Below are 23,728 nucleotides of genomic sequence, written 5' to 3'. Positions count from 1 at the left end.
GACGACACATGCCCTACTTTGTGCATCTGGCTTACGTGGGTCCTAGGGAGTTGAACCTGGGTCCTTTGGCTTTGCAGGCAAACGCCTTAACTGCTAAGCAGTCTCTCCAGCCCCACGTTCTTTATTTTTTAAAAATATTTTTATATATTTGCAAGAAGAGAGAGAGAGAATGAAAATAGGAGCACATGTGCCACTTGTGTACTTCTGTCTTTACATGGGGAATTGAACCCCGGCCATTTATAAGCAAGCACCTTAACTGCTGAATCATCTCTCCAGCCCACATTCTTTAAAATATTTTTATTTATTTATTTGAGAGAGAGAGAGAATGGGTGCGCCAGGGCTTCCAGCCACTGCAAACAAACTCCACACACGTGCACCCCCTTGTGCATCTGGCTAATGTGGGTCCTGGGAAATCGAGCCTCAAACTGGGATCCTTAGGCTTCACAGGCAAGCGCTTAAGTGCTAAGCCATCTCTTCAGCCCCCTGTTATTTTGTTTTTCAAGGTAGGGTCTCACTGTAGCCCAGGCTGACCTGGAATTCACTATTATAGTCTCAGGATGGCCTTGAACTTGCAGTGGTCCTCCTACCTCCCAATTGTTGGGATTAAAGGATTGTGCTACCACGCCTAGCTATTTCCATTTATTTTATGCTGAATTTATTTCTGCCATAAGTTTTTGTTTCTTCAGGCTTAGGAACAATCTATTCCTGTTCAGCAAGGATCATCTCGATGTGGCAGGGAGAGATCATGTACGGGTTAATCCCACCGTGGGCTCTGGAGGTACGGTGGCAGGGCATGTTGGGCGCTTTGTTCACCTGGATGTGCTCAGGGACCAAAGCATCCATATCTAACCCTTAAGTTCAGCATTCCTGTCCATTCTTTTTAAAATATTTTACTACTTTATTTATTGTGTGTGTGAGAGAGAGGAAGAGACAGAGAGAATGAGCACACCAGGACTTCCAGCCACTGCAAACGAACTCCAGACACATGTGCCCTCTTGTGCATCTGGCTTACTTGGGTCCTGGGGCATTGAACTGAGGTCCTTAGGCTTCACAGGCAAATGCATTAACTGCTAAGCCATTTCCCCAGCCCCTGTCTGCATTCTTCAGCACTCTTTTTGGACCACCAATCCCATGTCCAGCCTGGGCACACCTGCCAACTCCCCCATTGCATTGACCAGAATGACACACACTGATTCTTAAAAGTGGCTTCTTTCAGATACTTGGTGGCTTTTTGGATGTGTATACCCTTGATGGCCTGGGCAGTTTCATGGTTGTTCTTAAGGTGAACACGAAGATTTGAACCCCTTGATTTGCATGATTCTATGGGGTTTTCTGGGTCAAGAGAGTAGCAAGCCATTTGCACAGGTCACCTCAGGCCCCCTGACAGGAAGAGCTAGCCCCTGTTTTTAATGTTTTATCTATTGGGTTTGCTTACTGCTATTTTCTGTGCCATAGTCGGATGACCACAAAGAAAAGTGCTGCTTGGAGTTGGCTAGGCAGTAGCATCACTCAGGTGATTGAGGCCATTTTCTAGCAATTGTATCAAGGAAATACAGAGAAGACAGCTGCCAAGTTTGCATTGAAGTTGGGAGGTGCTATGAAGTTAAGTACAGTTAAGTATGGTCAGTAGTTTTCAAAGATTAATGTTTGTGCTCTCTCTGGAGATTATGAGCTCAGAACTGCATAATAATACTAAGGTATTATTTGCCTCTTTTATTCTGTTGACATTTGCATTGAAACGTAGAGATTGAAGTTTCTAGCACCTTAGTGAGATTTAAAAAAAATTTTTATGCATGCCTTTAATCCCATCACTCAGGAGGCAGAGGTAGGAGGATCGCCATGGGTTCTAGGCCCCCTGAGACTGCATAGTGAATTTCAGGTCAGCTTGGGCTGGAGGGATGGCTCAGCAGTTAAGGTGCTTGCCTGCAAAGCCAAAGGACCCAGGTTCAAGTCCGCAGGAACCACGTTACCCAGATACACAAGGGGGTGCATACATCTGGAGTTCGTTTGCAGTGGCTGGCGGCCCTGGCACACCCATTCTCTTTCTCTCCCTCCCTCCGTCACTGTCAAATAAATAAAGTAAATAAAAATATTTTTAAAAGGGGGGTGCTGGAGGGATGGCTTAGCGGTTAAGGCATTTGCCCGCAAAGGTTTGATTCCCCAGGACCCATGTTGTCACCCACACAACAAAAAAATTGAGTATCGTGTGTTTATGTTCCAAGTGCTCCAGGGATGGCTGCTGAGGGTCACTGCCACATTTAAGGCCAGGCTGGTTCACAGACTGTGTTCTAAGCCAGCCAAGAATGTTTAGTGAAACTTTGTCTCAAAAGGGGGTGACCCCCCCTTTTTTGTTACTAATTACCCTGTTTTTAATAATTAATTTACGGATGACTTAAATGGTTTTTTTAAAAAGTACTTCCATTTTGAGCTGGGTGTGGTGGCACACGCCTTTAAGATCTCAGCACTCAGGAGACAGAGATAGGAGCATCATTGTTATTTCAAGGCCACCTTGAGACTACATAGGGAATTCCAGGTCAGCCTGGGCTAGAGTGAGATCCTACCTGGAATAAACAAAAAAGAAGGTACTTCTTTTTGTTGTAGTTACTGTGGTTTCTTTCTTTTCTTTTCTTTTTTTTTTTGTATTCTTCAAAACAGCAGTAGATTAGATACAGAAACCCCTGGAAGTTGGGTGTTGGGAATCAAACCTTATGTTATTGCTAGGTAAGTAAGCACTCTATCATAGAGCTACATCCCTAGCCTAGGTTCCTTTGTTTATTTATTTATTTTTAAATATTTTATTTGAGAGAGAGGCAGATTGAATAGGTAGGTACGCCAGGGCCTCCAGCTACTGAAAATGAATTCCAGATGCATGTGTCGCCTTGTGTATCTGGATTATGTTGGTACTGGGGAGTGGAACCTGGGTCCTTAGGCTTCACAGGCAAGCACCTTAACCACTAAACCATTTCTGCACCCCTGTTTCTTGTGTTTATTTTATTTATTTTGGTGAACCATTGAGTTGATTGGGGTTACTTACAGAGGAGGCTGAAGGTTTACTTACAGAATCAGTGGAAATCCCAAAGCAGCCACACCCTGGAGAAAGCTCATCCAGTCCTGGATGCTAACTTCCTGGGGAAATTGCCCCCAGCATGGAGACTCCAAAGTAGCACACCATTGATAAGTCTCATTTCACCCTGAATGATCACCTCCCCATAGCCTCTTCAACTCAAAGGCAGCCACATCACAGAAAAGCCCACCTCAGCGTAGCTGATAACAACTCCAGAAGCTGAGTCTGTGGAGCCCAGGGCACAACATGCAGGCAGGCAGCTTAGCTAGTCAGAGACCATACCACACTGCATAACTTACAAGCCGCTCAAGCAGAAAGTCCAGGTACCTTGTTTTTTAAAAGATACTTTTATGGCGTGTAGAGATGCCTTAGCAGTTAAGGTGATTGCCTGCAAAGCCTAAGGACCCATGTTCAACTCTTCCAGATCCCATGTAAGCCATATGCACAAAGGTGAGGCAAACACAAGGTCGCTCGTGCCCACAGGGCACAGGAGGACGATTACAGTGGCTGAGGCCCTGTCAATTATCTCTTCTCTCTGCCTCTAAAACTTAAAAAAAAAAAAAAAAAGTTTTATTTGGGGCTAGAAAGATGGTTCAGCAGGTAAAATTGCTTGCTTGCAAAGCCTGTAAGCCAGGGGTTTAATTCCCCAGTACTCCTGTAAAGCCAGACGCACAAAGTGGTGCTTGCATCTGGAGTTCATTTGCATCAGCAAGAGGTCCTGGTGCACATATCATACTCTATCTTCTCTTTCTGCAAATAGTTAAAAATATTTTAAAGTTTTATTTATTTAGTAAAATATATTTTATTATTTATTTGTTTGTGAGAGAGAGAATGGGCATACCAGGGCCTCCAGCCACTGCAAACAAACTCTAGCCACATGTGCCCCTTTGTGTATGACAATCAAACCAGGGTCCTTAGTCTTCATAGGCAAATGCCTTAACCGCTAAGCCATTTCCTCAGCCCAATTTTTATTTATTTATTTTTGTTTCTCAACTGTAGGGTCTTACTCGAACCCAGGCTGATTTAGAATTCACTATGTAGTCTCAGGGTGGTCTCAAACTCAATGATGATCCTCCAACCTTTCTCCTGAGTGCTGGGATTAAAGGTGTGCGTCACCACACCTGGATCTTTGTTGTTTTCGAGGCAGGGACTCACTGTAGGCTAGGCTGACCTAGAACTAACTTTGTTAGCCACAGGGTGGCCTTCCTCCTCACTACAGTCCTACTTCAGTCTCCTGAGTGCTGTGGTTATAAACATGAATAACCACCCAGCCATCTTGGTCCTGTTTGTTGGTTTGTGATAAGGCTTATTCTGCAGCCCAGGTTGTCCTGGAAATCACCGCCATCTTCCTGCCTCGTCTCCTGAGTGCTGAGGCTAAAGACATAAACCCCATTCATTTGAGCTCTGATACATCCTTTGTGTGTCTATCCTTTATAGAGATCAGCATGGTTTTCAGTGTCTCCATCTCTTTCTTCCTAATGAGAAACAGTAGCACTCAAAAACCTACACTGATACCATGTTTTTCTCAAGCTCTTGTCAATCTTTCACAATTGCTAAATACCACAGATAGTATGGTAGAGAAGTAATTTTATTAAATAGTATATTTGGAGATAATTTCATTCTTTGTAGCATCAAAATGAAACTTGCTCTGTAGTCATTTTGCCTTGGGTTAGGGGTTTTTATAGCCCCATTTGAGGAATTCATTTTGTATTTTGGTTTGTATTTATTTAAGTTTCTTTAGGAAAATGAAATGGAGAGGTTTTCTTCTCAGAGAATCCTGAGAATAGTTGACAGTAGGAAGTATTTATTTGTTAGGGTAGGTTAGAGATGGTACAGGATAGGACCATGTTCTATGATCATAGCCAGATCCTAAATGTGTATTTTACTTCCAGTTTGTTAGTAAACAAATAGTCTTTCTTCCCCGCCCCCCCCCCCCCCCCAGAATCTCCCTCAGGCTGACCTGGAATTCACTCTGTAGTCTCAGGGTGGCCTCAAACTCATGGTAGTCCTCCTACCTCTGAGTTTTGGGATTAAAGGTGTGCACCACCACACCTGGGCAAGTTTTTTGTTTTGTTTTGTTTTGGTTTTTTGAGGTAGGGTCTCACTCTAGCCCAGGTGACCTGAAATTCACTATGTAGTCTCAGGGTGGCCTTAAACTCCCAGTGCTGGGATTAAAGGCATGCGCCACCATGCCCGGCTTTTTTTTTTATTATTAAAGTATTTTATGTACTTATTTGAAAGACACACAGAGAGAGAGAGGGAGAGAATGGACCCGCTAGGGCTTCTAGCCACTGCAAATGAACTCCAGACATACGTGCTACCTTGTGCTGGCTTTATGTTGGTCCTGGGGAGCTGAACCTTGGTTCTTAGTCTTTGCAGGCAAGCGCCCTAATCACTGAACCATCTCTCCAGCATCCATATTTTGTGTTTTTGAGGCATCCCAGGCTGACCTGGAATTTACTATGTAGTCTCAGGCTGGTCTTTAACTCAGTGATCCTCCTACTTCTGCCTCCCAAATGCACAAGCATGCAGACCTAAATTTAATCCCAGAATGAACAGAAAAAGTCAAACATAGCCTCATATTTGTAACCCTAGCACCAAGCATAGCAAACAACAAGAGGGTCACTGAGGCTCCCTCATTAGTCAGCCTAGCCCATGAGCTCCAGATTCTCTGAGCAACTGTCTCAAGAAGAAAAAAAAAAAAAAAAAGCAGAAATTCAGAAGAGGAGAATATTTGGCATCCTCTGCCTCTGGCCTCTGCACGCACGAACGCAGAGCACAAGTGTCTGTACACATCACATATACTATGCATATGCTACCAAAGCTGGCAGCTACTGGTCCCAGAAAGCCAGAGTTGATTGATTTATGTATAAAATTGATACTGTTTTACTTTGCTTTACTTGGTGGTTGGGGGTGAGGAGAATTGGGAAGATCACATGAATAAAAATGCATTTTAGGGCTGAAGAGATGGCTCAGTGGTTAAAGGCGCCTGCTTCCAAGGCCTGACAACCCATGTTTGATTCCCCAGGACCCACATAAAGCCAGATGCACTAAGTGGCGCATGCATCTAGAGTTCATTTGCAGTGACAGGAAGCCTACTCAGTCTCCCTGTCTTTCTCTTTCAAATTAATAAAACAATTCTGAAATTTTTTTGTTCATTTTAATTTATTTATTTGAGAGTGACAGACAGACAGAGGAAGAGGCAGGTAGAGAAAGAGAGAGAGAATGGGTGTCCCAGGTCCTCCGGCCACTGCAAATGAATTCCAGACATGTGCATGCGCCCCCTTGTGCATCTGGCTAACGTGGGTCCTGGGGAATTGAGCCTTGAACCGGAGTCTTTAGGCTTCACAGGCAAGCGCTTAACCACTAAGCCATCTCTCCAGCCCAATAAAATAATTTTTTAAAAAGCATATTGTAAATTGGAAAGTCAAGTCATGGTTGTCAAACATTAGTTGAAATATTACTGAGCAGGGACTCAGCAGATAGCTGGGGTAGTAGAAACATGACAGAGAGCTTTTCGAATGTGTGCTCACCCCAGGGTTAGCACTATGGGAGCTTATTGAATTTTGGTTTAATAAAAGTTTCATAGACTGGACTGGAGAGATGGCTTAATGGTTAAGGCACTTCCCTGCAGAGCCAAAGGACCCAGGTTTGATTCCCCACAGTCCACATAAGCCATATGCACAAGGTGGTACATGTATCTGGAGTTTGTTTGCAGAGGCTACAGGCCCTACCACACCCTCTCTTATCTCTCTCTCAAATAAATTATAAAAATTTTGTAAGTTTTCTCAGATTCAGTGATAGGCTTGTATTTTTAAATATATAGCTTTGTGATGTTTCTTAATGATATATGAAATGAGGACTATCTGAAGATGTATGTTACATTTTTCAGGTAGTTCAGAGCTTGGAGGCAGGAACATTTGAATTGTTTCTAATATAGCTTATATATGTCTTTTTTTTTTTTTTTTTTAACTCTTGGGATAGAATCTCACTCTGTATCCCAGGTAGCCCAGGCTGACTTCTTACTTAACTCAATGGTCTTCCTGCCTCAGCCTCCAACTGCTGGGACTAGAGGGTTTAACCACCATGTCTGTCACGCGCGTGTGTGTGTTTTGAATCCTAAAGCTGATTATATTACCTCCCAACTCAGGCTTGCTGTTCAACTCCATGGCCTTTCTTTCTAATACCTATCTCCTTTTCTCAGAGTATATTTCCAGAATATAGAGGTCTTTGAAGCCAGGAGTTCAGTCCAAAAATTTTTGAGGGCTGGAGAGATGGCTTAGTGGTTAAGCGCTTGCCTGTGAAGCCTAAGGACCCCGGTTCGAGGCTCGGTTCCCCAGGTCCCACGATAGTCAGATGCACAAGGGGGCGCACGCATCTGGAGTTCGTTTGCAGAGGCTGGAAGCCCTGGCGCGCCCATTCTCTCTCTCTCCCTCTATCTGTCTTTCTCTGTGTGTCTGTCGCTCTCAAATCAATAAATAAAAAATTTAAAAAAAATTTTTTTGAATACCAGGTTGGAGAGATGGCTTAGTGGTTAAGGCACTTGCCAGTGAAGTCTTAATAACATATGTTCAAATCTCCAGGTCCTATGTAAGTGAGACACAGTGACACAAGTGTGCAATATTTCACATGCGCCTCAAGGGAATGGACACATCTAGAGTTCTTCACAGCTGCTGAAAGGCCCTGGTGTGCCCATTCTCCCTCTCACCTTCTCTCTCTCTCAAAAATATCATAAAAATAAAAATAATTGAGGGCTGGAGAGATGGCTTAGCGGTTAAGCGCTTGCCTGTGAAGCCTAAGGACCCCGGTTCGAGGCTTGGTTCCCCAGGTCCCACATTAGCCAGATGCACAAGGGGGCGCACACGTCTGGAGTTCGTTTGCAGTGGCTGGAAGCCCTGGCACGCCCATTCTCTCTCTCTCCCTCTATCTGTCTTCCTCTCTGTGTCTGTCGCTCTCAAATAAATAAATAAAAAATGACCAAAAAAAATTTTTTTAAATAATTGAATAACTGTTTATGTTTAAGTTAGGTACAAAAAAAATAAGAAAATGAATTACTATATATTTATTGTTCTTGGCCCCTGAGAGCTCAGTGTTTGCCCCCACACAGAGAAATTGACAAGTAATTTACCAGCCAGACACATTCAGAATGTTTTGCCAGCATACAGAAAGAAAAAATGTTTTTGGGAAAGGTGAGGTTTTATAGATAGGGTGACCATTCAATTTAGCCCTCCAAACTGGAACACTACTAAGACTGAAAGGGACACTGCTAATAATTTCTTAATGGGATGATTATGGTTTAAGTTGGAACATGTCTTATGCAAACCGGGTCATATTATCACTCTTTTCATGAAAGAAATGTCTTTATGCAGCCTTAAAGGTAACAGTTGGAGGATTTACTATGTAAAGAACTAGCACAGGACTGGAGAAATGGCTTAGTGGTTAAGGCATTTGCCTGCAAAGCCAAAGGATCTAGGTTTGATTCCCCAGGACCCACATAAGCCAGATGTACAAGAGGCGCATGCGTCTGGAGTTCATTTGTGGTCAACTAGAGGCCCTGGAATGTTCTTTTTTTAATTTAAATTTTTTGAAATAAATTTTTTTTTTGAATTTTATTATTTATTTGAAAGAGAGAAAGAAAATGGGCATGCCAGGGTGTCAGTCACTGCAAACAAATTCCAGACTCATCTGGCTTATGTGGGTTCTGGGGAAGTGAACCTGGGTCCTTTGCCTTTTGGAGACAAGTGCCTTAACCTCTAAGCCATCTCTCCAGCCCTAGTTCACATCTTTAATTCCAGCATGAGGCTGAGGTAGGAAGATCAGTCTGAGGCTACAGAGAATCCAGACGTTCTGTGTTTAGAACAACTAGAGTAGCCTTAACCAGTGGCCAAGATGGAAAGGAAAGAGGCCCTGTTAAGCCAGATGTGGTGACTCACACCTCACACTTTACACCTCATTCTCAGCGCTTGGGGAGAATGGGGTAGGAGGATTGCTGTAACTTTGATGCCAGCCTGGGTTAGAGTGAAGACCCTAAGGGGGGAGGGGAGGTCAGGGTAGAAGTCAAGAACTGACTCTAGGGTGTCCTTTGACCTCCACATGCATGCCACAGCACACATACGCACACACAGAAAAAGAATTCTTGGATGAATATTCCATACTGCAGGATGTTGAATATCTTCAATATTTTCAGAGTTCATTGATACTCTAATATAATTATTGATGTATTAAGGAACATTCTTAGCATAGTACAAAGTGGCAGAACTATGCCGAAATTGTTGGAAATTCTGTCCTAATCCCAATCTAAAAATTCTTTGAATGATTTCTGGTGAACTCAAGTCAGCACCTTAACTAGAAGTTTTAAACTTTTGTTTGAGAGAGAGAATATGGACGTGCCAGAGCTTTTAGTCCCTGCAAACAAACTCCAGACACATGCACCACCTTGTGCATCTGTCTTATGTGGGTCCTGGGGAATCAAACCTGGGTCCTTTGGCTTTGCAGGCAAACGCCTTAACCACTAAGCCATCTCTCATTTTGTGATTATGAAGCCAAGTTGCTGGTGAGTGACTTGGGAAGGAAGTTGAAATACCAAGTCATGCTCTGGGGATAGCAAGAAAATGGCGTGGTTCTGGTCTCCACATTTCAATCAGTAAGAGGAGAGGCCACAAGGACAGGAAGTCATTTATTCAGTGACTGTACTGGCTTGAGATGATGGTGTGCCGAGTGGGACAGTGATTAGCAAAGCAAGACATGTGTCCCTGGGGGATTGAGGTGGGGGCGGGGTGTGGGGGGTGCGCGTGTAGATAGGTAGAGGGGAGTCACATTTTACTAAATACATGTCCAGGCCACTGTCATTTTTGGGAAGCTATACATTCTAGTTTATACATCAATGCTATTTGAATAAAAAACATCATCTTGCCGGGCATAATGGCACACATGTTTTATCCTAGCACTTGGAGGCAGAGGTAGGAAGATTACTGTGAGTTCAAGGCCAGCCTGAGACTACCCAGTGAATTCCAGGCCAGCCTAGGCTAGAACAAGACCCTACCTTAAAAACCAACCAACCAACAAAAGCATCTTAGCTGCACATGGTGGCACAAGCCTTTAATCTCAGCACTGAGGAAGCAGAGGCAGGTGGGTTGCTGTGAGTTGGAAATACAGAATGAGTTCCAGGTCAGCCTGAGCTACAGTGAGATCATTCCTTGGAAAAAAAAAAAAAACTGGGCCTTTAATCCCAGCACTCAGAAGGCAGAGTTCAAGGCCACTCTGAGACTACAGAGTGAATTCCAGGTTAGCCTGGGCTAGAGTGAGACCCTACCTTGAAAAACAAGGAAAAAAAAACAAACAAAAAACTGCGTATAAAACAACATTTTGCAAACGAGTTTGTTATCAGTTAACATTATGGAATACAGATTATTTTCATATCACCAAAAGGAGAGAAAATTTTATTGCCAAGAAAACTACCAAATACATTTACCAAACATGAATCCAATTCGTAAGATTTCTTAAAACATATTCTAGGGGCTGGAGAGATGGCTTAATGGTTAAGGCACTTGCCTGCTAAGCCAGAGGACCCAGGTTCGATTCCCCAGGACCCACATAAGCCAGTCGCACAAGGTGGTACATGCATCTGGAGTTTGTTTGCAGAGGTTGGAGGCCCTCGTGTGCCCATTCTCTCTCTCAAATATTCTATAGGAACAGTTAATAGGTAAGCCTGTCAATCAGTCTGTGGATATTAATACTAAAACAAACTTAAATTATGACTATCAGTTCAAGTTCTTCCATCCTGTCCTGGAGAGATAGCTCAGTTGTTAAGGTACTTGCCTACAGTGCCTAATGAGCCAGGTTCAGCTCCCTAGTATCCCTGTAAAGCCAGGTATACAAAGTGGCCCATGCGTCTGGAATTGGTTTGCATGCCTGGAAGCCCTAGTGTGTCCATTCATTCTGTCCTGTCTTTCTTTTGTCTATGTCTGCTTGCAAATATATAAATAAAAAAAATTTTTTTTTTAATTGTCAGGTGTGGTGGTACGCCTTTAATCCCAGCACTCAGGAGGCAGAGGTAGGAGAATTGTTTTGAGTTTGAGGCCAGCCTGAGACCACATAGTGAATTCCACGTGAGCTTATGCTAGAGGGGGACTCTACATTGAAACCCCCACCCCCAAAATTTCTTCCATTCCCCTAAAAATTATTGAGTAATATCTCACCTAACATAGTATAGGGTTTCATGTTGTACCCAAGCACCCAGTTTAAGTTCTTGGCCACCTCCAGTTCGCTCACAAAGGTCACTGTTGGGCTGGAGAGATGGCTCAACAGTGAAGGCACTTGTTTGTGATGCCTGCCAACCTGGCTTCAATTCCCTAATGCCTACTGTGTAAACCCAGATACACAAAGTTGTGCATGTATCTAGAGTTCATTTGCAGTTGCAGAAGGTCCTGGTATACCTGCTCTCTCCCTTTCTGTCATCACACACACACAGAAAAACATGGAGGCTGGAGAGGTGGCTTAGCGGTTGAGCAGTTGCCTGTGAAGCCTAAGGACCCCCCCCACCACCACCGTTCAAGGCTCGATTTCCCGGGACCCATTCTCTCTCTCTCTCTCTCTCTGCTGCTCTCAAATAAATAAATAAAAATAAACAAAAAAAAATTAAAAACATGGTTTAAAATACGTGTGTGTGTGTGTATAAAAATTTCAGAGAGAGGGAGAGAATGGACACACCAGGGCTTCTAGCCCCTGCAAATGAACTCCAGTTATATGCACCACCATGTGCATCTGGCTTATGTGGGTACTGGGGAATCGAACCTGGTTCCATAGGCTTCCCAGGCAAGTGACAATGCCCCTTAAAACATTTTATTTATTTATTTGCATGTGTATATGGGTGCAGTAGATCTTGTTTCTACAGACAAACACCAGACACTTGTGCCACTTTTTCATGTCTGGCTTACAGTGGGTAGCTTCGGAATTGAATTTGGACCAGCCTGCTATGTAAGCATGCACCTTTGACTACAGAGCCATCTTCCCAGTCTCTAATTTCACTTTCATTGTTGTAAGAGTTGTTTTTTTTTTCTTTTTAGTGTTTTTTCTTTTCTTTTTTTTTTTTTTTTAATTTACAAGCAGAGAGAAGGAAGGGGGAGGGAATGGGCTTACTGCAGCCAGGGCTTCTTGCCACTAAAAACCTTAGATGCATGCACCACTTTGTGCATCTGGCATTAAGTGGGTACTAGGGAATCAAACCCAGGCCATCAGGCTTTGTAAACACTCTTAATCATTAGCCATCTCTCCAGCACTGTTTTTGTTTTGTTATTTATTTATTTATTTATTTATTTTTAGTTTTTTGAGGTAGGGTTTCACCTCCAGCCCAGCTGACCTGGAATTCACTATGTAGTCTCAGGGTGGCCTCGAACCCACAGCGATCCTCTTGCCTCTGCCTCCCGAGTGCTGGGATTAAAGGCATGTGCCACCATGCCCGGCTCTGTTTGTTCTTTTAAAAAATTTTTTAACAACTTCGAGAGAGAGAGAATGGGCACTTTTGGGCCTCCAGCCATTGAAAATGAACTCTAGATGCATGCACTAACTAATGCATCTGGCTTATGTGGGTCCTTAGGCTGATTCACCTAAGCGCCTTTACCAGTAAGCCATCTCTCCGTCCCCTGTTTTTGTTTTTTAAAGTAGGGTCTCAATCTAGCTCAGGCTGACCTCAAACAGCAATCCTCATACCTCAGCCTCCTGAATGAGTGCTGAGATTAAACTCATGCACCATTGCACCTGACTTGTAAGAGTTCCTTTGTGTTCCTATTTTGCCCATTATGCAAAGTGTCTCCTTTTTCCCCTCTCTCCATCCCCCTTTACCTGCTGGCACGGAACAGGGCCTGAGTGTTCTGTAAGGGCTCCACCTTGTGTCTGACACATTCTCGGTAGTGAAAGTGAGACAACTTTTAAGTAAGTCAAATTTATCTTTTGTTTTTCTTTGCCTGTGATATTGAAGAAATACATTGTCTAATTGAAGGTAACAGAGATTACTATAAAAATTCTAAGAATTTTATAGTTTTAGATATTATGTTTATGGTTTTGTTCCAGTTTTGCTTAATTTTATGTATAGTGTTTTACATATGAATAGCCAGTTATTTCAGAATCATTTATTGAAAAAAACTATTTTTGGTCTCAAATATCTTGGCATTCTTGTTGGAAACCAGTTAACTATAAATACTAGAGTTTATTTCTGGGCTCTAAATTTTATTTTATTTTATTTTTTTGAGGTAGGGTCTCACTCTAGCCCAGCTGACCTGGAATTCACTCTGTAGTCCCAGACTGGCCTCAAACTCACATTGTCCTTCTACAGCTGGCTCCCAGGTGCTAGGATTAAAGGTGTGTGCCACTATGCCTAGCTCACTTTTTTTTTTTAAGGTACAATTTCAGTCTAGTCCAGGCTGACCTGGAATTCGCTATGTAGTCTCAGGGTGGCCTTGAACTCATGGCAGTCCTCCTACCTCTGCCTCCCGAGTGCTGGGATTAAAGGCATGTGCCACCACGCTCGGCTTTCCCAGCTCACTTTATATATATATATGTATATATATAATATATAAATAATATATAATACAATATATATATATAATATAAATATATATAACTTATTTGTGGGTGGAGGCATGCAGGCAGATAGAGAATGGACTCTCTAGGGCCTCTGCCACTACAAACAAACTCCAGACTCATGAGCCACTTTGTGCATCTGGCTTTATGTGGGTACTAGGGAATCGAACTTGGGTCCTTAGGCTTTGCAGGCTAGTACCTTAACTGCTCAGCCATCTCTCTCGCTGTAAGTTTTTTTTTTATTGAATATGTGTCTACTGAGTGTGTGTGCACGCACTTGCCATGGTGTGCATGTGGATGTCTGTGTATACAACCTTGGTCCTTGCCTTCTGCCTCGTTGGCTGCTACATGGCAGGCTGGCTGGCCTGCAAGCTTCTGACCTCCTGGCTCCACCTCCATCTGCTGTGGCGCCTGTGCCACTGCTTATACCTGGGCTCTGAGGATCTGAGCTCTACTCATCAGCTCTGTCTCTCCCTGCCTGCCTGCTTTTTTGTTGTTGTTGTTTTTTGTGTTTTTTGAGGTAGGGTCTCGCTCTAGCCCAGGCTGACCTGGAATCACTATGTAGTCTCAGGGAGGCCTCGAACTCACAGCGATCCTCCTACCTCTGCCTCCTGAGTGCTGGGATTAAAGGTGTGTGCTACCACACCTTGCTGAAATTCATGTTCACCATTGAGATTAACTGGAGAAAGCTTTACTATAGATGGTCTAGGACAATGTAGTGTTGGAGGTTAGCTCTTAAATGTATATACATGAATAATTCTTCTGAATCACCCTAACACTGCCTCCTCTTCTTTCCTTGTGGACTATTTAAGGGACTTCATTCTGTCAACTGTGTTTTGGTTCTGTTTCCCCATAGGATGGATAGAATGACAGAAGATGCTCTTCGCCTGAATCTCCTGAAGCGGAGTTTAGATCCAGCAGATGAACGAGATGATGTTTTGGCAAAACGACTCAAGATGGAGGGGCATGAGGCTATGGAACGTCTGAAAATGTTGGCACTGCTGAAAAGGAAAGATTTAGCAAATCTTGAGGTGCCACATGAGTTACCTAGCAAACAAGATGGTACTGGTGTCAAGGGTTATGAAGAGAAACTAAATGGTAATCTCAGGCCTCACGGAGACGGCAGGACTGCTGGAAGACCAGGCAAAGAAAACATCAGCGACGAGCCTGTGGATATGAGTGCCAGGCGGAGGTACGGCTTGAGCTAGTGCCTGCAGGGGCTGACTTGTGAAAGCAAATGAGTTCCAGTGAGAGGAGGGCGTTCTTCACCCTAAACCTGAATCTCATGGTGGCCCAGGCTAGACTCAAACTCGTGGCAATCCTGCCTCAGCCTCCCGGTGCTGGGATTACAGATGTGAGCCACCACACCTTGCTAAGGCTTCTTGAAAGAAGATCTGTATCATCTGACTGGACCATGGAGCTGGGTGGCTCAGACATGCTTAGCATGCTAAAAGTTAAATTTCTTTCTTTTTTTTGTTTTTTCGAGGTAGGGTCTCACTCTAGCCCAGGCTGACCTGGAATTCACAATGTAGTCTCAGGGTGGCTTCTAACTCATGGCGATCCTCCTACCTCTGCCTCCCAAGTGCTGGGATTGAAGGCATATGCTACCACACCTGGCCTACATATCTTTTTCCTTTTTTCTTTTGCCAGACACATGCACCACTTGTTTATTTAATTATTTGCAAGCAGAGCGGCAGAGAAAGATGAGGTGGGGGAGGAATGGGTACACTGCAAATAAATTCTGGATGCATGCTCCATTTGGTGCATCTGTCTCTGTCTCACTCTGGCTCAGGATAGCCTCAAAACCATCCAATTTCTTTTTGTTCTTTAAGGCAGAATCTACATGTCTTTTCTTGTTTTTTTTCTTTTTTTGACAGATAATGGGCAGGGAGAGAGTGCGTGTGCATGTGACAGAGAAAGGGGGGACAGCGTGCACCAGGGCCTCCAGCCACTGCAAATGTACTGTAGACATGTGCGCCCCCTTGTGCATCTGGCTAACATGGGTCCTGGAGAATCGAACCTGGGTCCTTTGGCTTTGCAGGCAAATGCCTTAACCACTAAGCCATCCCTTTAGCCCTTCATGTCTTACTGGAAGATAAAATAATCATTTCTGGATAAAGGTGGCACTAGAGAGCGGATAGCCCAGTTTCCGTATTCCTTCATTCTAATTCTGTAGCCACTTGAGAGCAACCACAGCCTGCAGGTGAGTCCAGATAGGGTAGTACTCGTCAGCAACCCAGCATGTCATTTCTGGAAGGGCAGTGTCAGGAATCTCAGCTTCTGTTCCGTAAGCAAAGGAGGGGTGACCTGATACCTGATCTTTCTTGTGTCATAGAGAAAGTTATCTTCTTGTGATAAATTTCTACATTTTTGCTTCATCTGTGTCACTCATGTCCCTCCATCCCTACCTCGAGACTCCTCTGCACATGTACTCATTTATGTTCTCAATCTCGCAAGCACTCATTGTTTTATAGATGAGATTTGAACGGGCCACAGCAGTGATTCCCACTATAGACAGCCTAGTTTTAAGAATACTCAATTTGGCCGGTCGTGGTGGTGCATGCCTTTAATCCCAGCACTCAGGAGGCAGAGGTAGGAGGATTGCTGTGAGTTCCAGGCCACCCTGAGACTCCATAGTGAATTCCAGGTCAGCCTGGGCTAGAGTGAAACTCTACCTCAAAAAACCAAGGGAGGAAAAAAAAAAAGAATATTCAGTTTATTAATAGTTTAGAAACAGCTAATAGACATAAGAATTACTTCTTAGTGTTCACTTCCCCTTCAACTGACCTTCCTCACTTTTTCCTAGGGCCATCCAAATCAGGGTCTTTAAGAAGCTGGACTAAGCCAGGCGAGGTGGCGCATGCCTTTAATCCCAGCACTTGGGAGTCACAGGTAGGAGGGTCCCTGTGACTTCAAGACCAGCCTTGGATTACAGAGTCAGTTTCAGATCAGCCTGGGCTAGAGTGAGACTCCACCTTGAAAGAACAAAAAAATAGCCGGGCGTGGTGGTGCATGCCTTTAATCCCAGCACTCGGGAGGCAGAGGTAAGAGGATCACCATGAGTTCGAGGCCACCCTGAGACTACATAGTGAATTTCCTTCAGGTCAGCCTAGATAGAGTGAGACCTTACCTCGAAAATCAAAAAATACTAAAAAATAAATAAGTAAATAAATAAAAATAAAAAAGAAGAAACTGTATTAATGGGGAAAAAAGAATGGAGAGTGTTTTTTTGTTTTTGGAGGTAGGGTCTCACTTTAGCCCAGGCTGTAGTCCCAGGTTGACATTGAATTCACAGCACTCCTCCTACCTGACCCTCCCCAGAGCTGGGATTAAAGATCTGTTGGAAAGTAATCAATGCTAGTTTCAAATTTATGTCAGTCCTCCTACCTCAGCCTCCCCTGTGCTAGAATTAAAGGTGTGAACCACCACATTTGTGTAGAACTTAATTGTTTTTAGCTCTAGCCCAAGCTGACCTGGAATTCACTGTGTGGTCTGAGGGTGGCCTACAACTAACTCACCACCTCCCAAGTGCTGGGAGTAAAGGTATGTCCCACCATGGGTAGTTTAGAACTTAAAATATATATGTACCCAAGCGTGGTGGCGCATGCCTTTAATCCCAGTACTCAAGAGGCAGAGGTAGGAGGATTGCCATGAGTTCTGGCCACCCTGAGACTCCATAGTGAATTCCAGGTCAGCCTGGGCTAATGAGACCCTACCTCGAAAAACCTATACATAACTTGAGAAAACAAGAGAATGGGCACACCAGAGTCAATAGCCAGTGTAAACTAACTCCAGATGCAGAAGGTGCATCTGGCTTATTTGGGTACTGGGGAATCAAACCTGGGTTCTTTGGCTTTTCAGGCAAGTGCCTCAACTGCTAAGCCATCTCTCCAGCCTCTAATTTTTCAATTAATTAATTGGAGACAGGCACACTCAGTCCCTCCTGCCTTAGCCTCAGTCTTCACCACTCAACCTCTTTTTTTGAGGGAGGGGTTATTTCGAGGTAGGGCCTCACTGTAGCTCAGGCTGACCTGGAATTCATTGTGTAGTCTCAGGGTGGCCTCCAACTCACAGCAATCCTCCTGCCTCTGCCTTTGGAGTACCGGGATTAAAGGTGTGGGCTGCCACCCCCCCTTTTTGAAAAGAAATATCTTTTTAGGGCTGGAGGGATGGTTTAGCAGTTAAGGCACCTACAGGCAAAGCCCAGGTAAGCCAGATGCACAGGGTGTAGTACATGGGTCTGGTGTTTGCAGTAGCTGGAGGCCCTGGCACGCCCATTCTTTCTTGCTATATGCCTTTCTCTCTCTCTCAAATAAATAAATAAAATATTTTTTAAAAAGGAGGGAGGGAGATGGGCGTATTGGCACATGCCTTTAATCTCAGCACTTGGGAGACAGAGGTAGGAGGATTGCCTTAAGTTTGAGGCCACCCTGAGACTACATAGTCAGCTTGAGCTAGAGTGAGATCCTATCTTGAAAAACCAAAAAAGGAAAAAAAGAAAGCTTTAAAAAATATTTTATTTATTTATTTATTTGAGGGGAGGATAGAGAGAATGGGTACTCCAGGGCCTCCAGCCACTGCAAATGAATCCCAGATGCATGTGCCCTTTTGTGCATCTGCTTTACATGGGTCCTAGGGAGTTGAACCGAGGTTCTTTGGCTTTGCAGACAAGTGCTGTAACCGCTAAGCCATTTCTCCAGCTCCAGAAAGCTTTTTTTTTTTTTAATTTATTTTTAATTTTTTTGTTCATTTTTACTTATTTGAGAGTGACAGAGAGTTAGAGAGGGAGATAGAGAATGGGTGCACCAGGGCCTCCAAGCCACTGCAAACGAGCTCCAGATGCTTGTACCCCTTTGTGCATCTAACTAATGTGGGTCCTGGGGAATCAAGCCTTGAACTGGGGTCCTTAGACTTCACAGGCAAGAGCTTAACCACTAAGCCATCTCTCTGGCCTCCAGAAAGCTTTTTAAAAAATATTTTAATATATTTATTTGAGAGAGGGAATGGGCATGCCAGGGTCTCTAGCCACTGCAAACTCTAGAAATGTGCTGCATCACCTTATGCATCTGGCTTAAGTGGGTCCTAGGGAATGGAAAATGGATCCTTAGGCTTTGCAGGCAAGCACCTTAACTGCTAAGCCATCTCTCCAGCCCTCTTTTGTTGTTTTTGCTATGGGGATAAGGATTAAAAAGAATAAGTGATGTCAGCAGTAAGTTGAACTTTTTAAATATTTATTTATTAGAGGTAGAAAGAAAGAATAGGCATACTAGGGCCTCTCGCTTCTGCAAACGAACTCGAGATACATACTCCACCTTGTGCATCTGGCTTTATATGGGCTCTGGGGAATTGATCCTGGGTCCTTTGGCTTTGTCAGCAAGTGCCATAACCTCTAAGCCCTCTCTCCAGCCCAGGTTGAACTTTTGTTTTGTTTTATTTTTTAAGGTAGGGTCTTGCTTTTAGTTCAGGCTGACCTGGAATTCACTATGTAGTCTCAGGGTGGCCTCGAATTCATGGTGATTCTCCTACCTCTGCCTCCCAAATGCTGGGATTAAAGGCGTGCGCCACCACACCCAGCTCCAGGTTGAATTTTTAATAATCTCTAATAAGAAAGTCTCATACTTTAAGGCTTAACTACAAATTAAAAGAGGGAGAATGTGTGTGTGTGTGTGTGTGTGCACGCTCCCACTCACATGCATCTATAGAGAGCTAGGTCAGCCAGGCATATTGGCACATGCCTTTAATCCCCAGCACTCAGGAGGCAGAGGTAGGAGGATAGATGTGAGTTCCAGGTCAGCCTGGGCTACAGTGAGACTACCTGAAAAAATAAAAAAAGATGTTGGGCATGGTGGTGCACACTTTTAATCCCAGCACTCAGGAGGCAGAGGTAGGATTGCCATGAGTTTGAGACCACCCTGAGACTATATAGTGAGTTCTAGGTCAGCCTGAGCTAGAGTGAGACCCTACCTTGTAAAAATCCAAAAAAAAACAAAAAACAAAAAAAAAAAAAAAAAAGCAAGGTCAGAATCCCAGGTCACAAATTGAATCCCAGCATTTAGGAGGGGCTGAGGTATGAGGATCACTGTGAGTTCAAGGCCAGCCTGAGACTACATGGTGAATTCCAGGTTAACCTGGGCTAGAGTGAGACCCAACCTGGAAAAAATAATCAAGGAGCCCGATGTGGTGGCACACACCTTTAATCCCAGCACTTGGGAGGCAAAGGTAGGAGGATCACTGTGAATTCAGTCAAGGCCACCCTGAGACTAGATAGTTCCAGGCCAACCTGGGCTAGAGTGAGACCCTACCTTGAAAAACAAAAAACAAACACACACAAAATCAAGGAATAAGGGCTGGAGAGATGGCTTAGAGGTTAAGCGCTTGCCTCTGAAGCCTAAGGACCCATGTTAGCCAGATGCACAAGGGGGCGCACGCATCTGGAGTGCATCTGCAGTGGCTGGAGGCCCTGGCGCACCCATTCTTTCTCTCTATCTGCCTCTTTCTGTCTCTGTCATTCTCAAATAAATAAATAAAAATAATAAAAAAATACATTCTAAGAAAAGTCAGTAAGATTTAATATGAGCTTTGCTTTATCTATGTTATATCTGTGTAATGTGAATCTGATTGTATTTGGGTACAAAATACTCTTCATTGTTCTTCTGCATAACTTCCTGATACTATTACACAGTTCCAAGTCTTCATCGAGGAATGTCTTTTGCGGCACTAAGCTGTCACTAAGCAATAGGTGGCATTCATTTGTGCAAGGTTGAATTTTTTTTTTTTTTTTTTTAACCTTAGGAAGTCTCCTGTAACGTTATTTATCTAGTCAGGGCCAGAATTTCAAAAGTTTCTGATAGATGTTGGGGTAATAGTACTGGCCTTTCTTTAGTCTCAGCTCTCTGGATTCTGAGGTATGTATGGGTATTGTCATGAGTTCTAGGCCATCCTGGGCTACAGAGTGAGCTCCAGTTCAGCCTGGTGTAGAATGAGTCCCTGCCTGTAGAAAACCAAACAAAGAAGAAAAAAATTAAATCCAAGCACTTTTATTTTGGCCTATTAACCACAGGAACTTTGAGTTGGAGAATAGAAGGCTTTTTCTCCCTCTAGTGGCTTCATCTTCTGTAACTCCACATTCTCAGCTGCTGTTTGACTGCCAAACACACTTAATATTTGAAAATACTCATTTTCCTCATTCTCATTCAGTTCTATTTTCTCAGCTTAACTTGATTGATTTTAATGTTTATTTAAGAGGGAGAGTATAGGCATGCCAAGGCTTCTCCAGACACAGGTGCCATGTTGTGCATCTGGCATTACATGGGTACTGGGGAATCAAACCCAGGCCAGCAGGCTTTGTAAGTAAGTACCTTTCTTTGTAAGTAAGTACCTTTAACTGCTGAGCCATCTCTAGCCTTCATCTCTTATTCTTAAAGGTAGTCATCACTTTGTATATCTGACTGAATTTTTTGTGATGCATTAAGAAAAAGTATTTTGCTAAGGCTTTTTTTTTGGGGGGGTAGGGTTTCAGTCTAGCCTAAGCTGATGTGGAATTCACTATGTAATCTCTGGGTGGCCTTGAACTCACTGTGATCCTCCTACTTCTGCCTCCTGAGTGCTGGGATTAAAAGTGACACCACGTTGTTGGGCATGGTGGTGCACACCTTTAATCCCAGCACTCAGGAGGCTGAGGTAGGAGGATTGCCATGAGTTCAAGGCCACCCTGAGACTACAGAGTAAATTCCAGGTCAGCCTAGGCTAGAGTGAGACCTTACCTGGAAAAAGCAACAAAAAAAGTGACACCACACGCTGGCCTGAGTTTTGCAATCACTTACATCTTGCTGTTTTTGTTCTGGGAATTGTCTGTCTCTGCCTTTCCCTTGGAGAATAAAACTGTCTTGAGCTCTCTTGGATTTTCTTTGTTTAGTGCAATAAATTTTTTAATGAACTCTCACTGATTGGAAATACAGTAATTTTTCCTTTTATTTTCTAGTGAGCCAGACCGAGGAAGGTTAACTCCTTCCCCAGACATAATTGTTTTGTCTGACAATGAGGCTTCTAGTCCCCGGTCCAGCTCCCGAATGGAAGAAAGACTCAAAGCAGCCAACCTAGAGATGTTTAAGGTAAAAAGAAAGGAAGACTTAATGATTTAATGCTCCATCTGATCTCTTTAGTTCCATGAGTCTTAGTTTTGTTTATATGTTTTTTTCATTTTGACATATATATATATATATACACACACACACACATATATATGCACACACATATATGTGTGTGTTTTGATCTTTCTCCCTTTACTTTTTAGATTCAAATAACTACCTATCAGTGAATATTCTTTATGGTGATTCTTCTATGTTGTGTCCTTTTAAAAGTATCTATTAGAAGCAAGTAGAGAAGATAGTTTAGTAAATCATGCATATAAACAATCATCCCCAATGTATCTGGAAAATAAAAACAGAACTTCACAATTTAGGTCACATAAAGTAAATACTTAGCTGGAAAGATGCCCTCTACACTTTCCATAGCCTTGGTATATGAAGGGATTCTTAAGTTTAAAATATATCTGTAGCAAATGTGCCTTTAAAAGATTTAGAAACAGCTTGGTATGGTGGTACATGCTTTTAATGCCAGCCCTCAGGAGACAGAGGTAGGAGGATCACTGTGAGTTCGAGGCCACCCTGAGACTCCATAGTGAATTCCAGGTCAGCCTGGGCTAGAATGAGGCCCTACCTTGAAAAACAAAAAAAAAATTACTTTTTAGAGAGAGAGAAAATGGACTCACCAGGGCTTTCAACTGCTGTAAACAAACTCCAGACACGTGCACCCCCTTGTATATCTGTCTTACATGGGTTCTGGAGAATCAAACATGGATCCTTTGGCTTCACAGGCAAACGCCTTAACCGCTAAGCCATCTCTCCAGCCCCTGTAAACACTTTATAGAGTACCCACTGGGTGTCAGGTACTCCCTCTTCTCAGGCTTTTAAAGGTGGCAGTTACATCTCTGCTTCATAAGGTGAGTGAATTTGGGGTCGCTGACGCTATCTATGCCTCCTCAGGGTAAAGGCACTGAGGAGCGGCAGCAGCTGATCAAACAGCTGAGGGATGAGCTGCGTCTGGAAGAAGCCCGACTGGTGCTGCTGAAGAAGCTGAGACAGAGCCAGCTCCAGAAAGAGAATGCAGTTCACAAGGTAACTTTAGAAATGAGGGAAGGAAATAGCAGAAAGGGAATAAAAACTAGTCTGAGAACCCCAGGAAGAATTCACCTTTGTGGTCCATTCTTTTATTTATATACATACATACATACATACACACACACACACATACACACACACACACACACACACACACACATACACACACACACACACACACACACACACACACACACATTTTAATTCATTTATTAGAGGAAGGAAGAGAATGGGTGCGGCATACGCCACCATGAGCATCTGGCTTATGTGGATTTGAACCTAGATCCTTAGGTATTGCAGGTAAGCACCTTAACCGCTAAGCCATCTCTCCAGTCCCCTGGGGTCCATTCTTTTATTTGTTTTCCTTAGGTATTGGTCAGGAAAACCTTAGTGGCCATGGTTGTGCATTCCTGTGAGCCCTGCACTGTTGAGGTAGAAGCAGTATGGTCAGGAGTTCAAGGCCAGCCTAGGCTGTGGGCTACATGAGGCCCTGTCTTAAAATAAAAACATGGGGCTGGAGAGATGGCTTAGCGGTTAAGCGCTTTCCTGTGAAGCCTAAGGACCCCGGTTCGAGGCTTGGTTCCCCAGGTCCCACATTAGCCAGATGCACAAGGGGGCGCACGTGTCTGGAGTTCGTTTGCAGAGGCTGGAAGCCCTGGTGCGCCCATTCTCTCTCTCTCCCTCTATCTGTCTTTCTCTCTGTGTCTGTCACTCTCAAATAAAATAATAATAAAAAAAACTATTAAAAAACAATAAAAACATGGGTTTTACCTACTCATCCCTCTTGGGCATGAGCTCTATATTCCTTTTTTCTCTTAACTTTTACGTATAATTTAATAAAATCTCACTAAATCTTTTTTTCTTTTGTTTTTCAAGGTAAGGTCTCACTGTAGCCCAGGCTGACCTG

At 43.5% G+C, this 23,728-nt stretch overlaps 1 protein-coding gene across 2 annotated transcripts in view; it reads left to right on the top strand.

Annotated features, from left to right (window-relative positions):
- Gatad2b (GATA zinc finger domain containing 2B) overlaps positions 1-23,728 on the top strand; it is a 76,235-nt gene that overhangs the window by 41,968 nt on the left and 10,539 nt on the right. For both annotated transcript variants that reach the window (XM_045138165.1, XM_004667197.2), the window contains exons 2-4: positions 14,499-14,834; positions 21,624-21,753; positions 22,687-22,818. In XM_045138165.1, the coding sequence (XP_044994100.1) occupies positions 14,500-14,834; positions 21,624-21,753; positions 22,687-22,818 (597 nt within the window). In that variant the 5' untranslated portion in view covers position 14,499. The remainder of the gene's footprint in view (positions 1-14,498; positions 14,835-21,623; positions 21,754-22,686; positions 22,819-23,728) is intronic.

The sequence above is a fragment of the Jaculus jaculus genome, chromosome 19, assembly GCF_020740685.1.
Source record: "Jaculus jaculus isolate mJacJac1 chromosome 19, mJacJac1.mat.Y.cur, whole genome shotgun sequence".
NCBI lineage: Eukaryota > Metazoa > Chordata > Mammalia > Rodentia > Dipodidae > Jaculus > Jaculus jaculus.
Note: the sequence above shows the minus strand (reverse complement) of the source record. Positions and strands in the feature narration are given on the sequence as shown.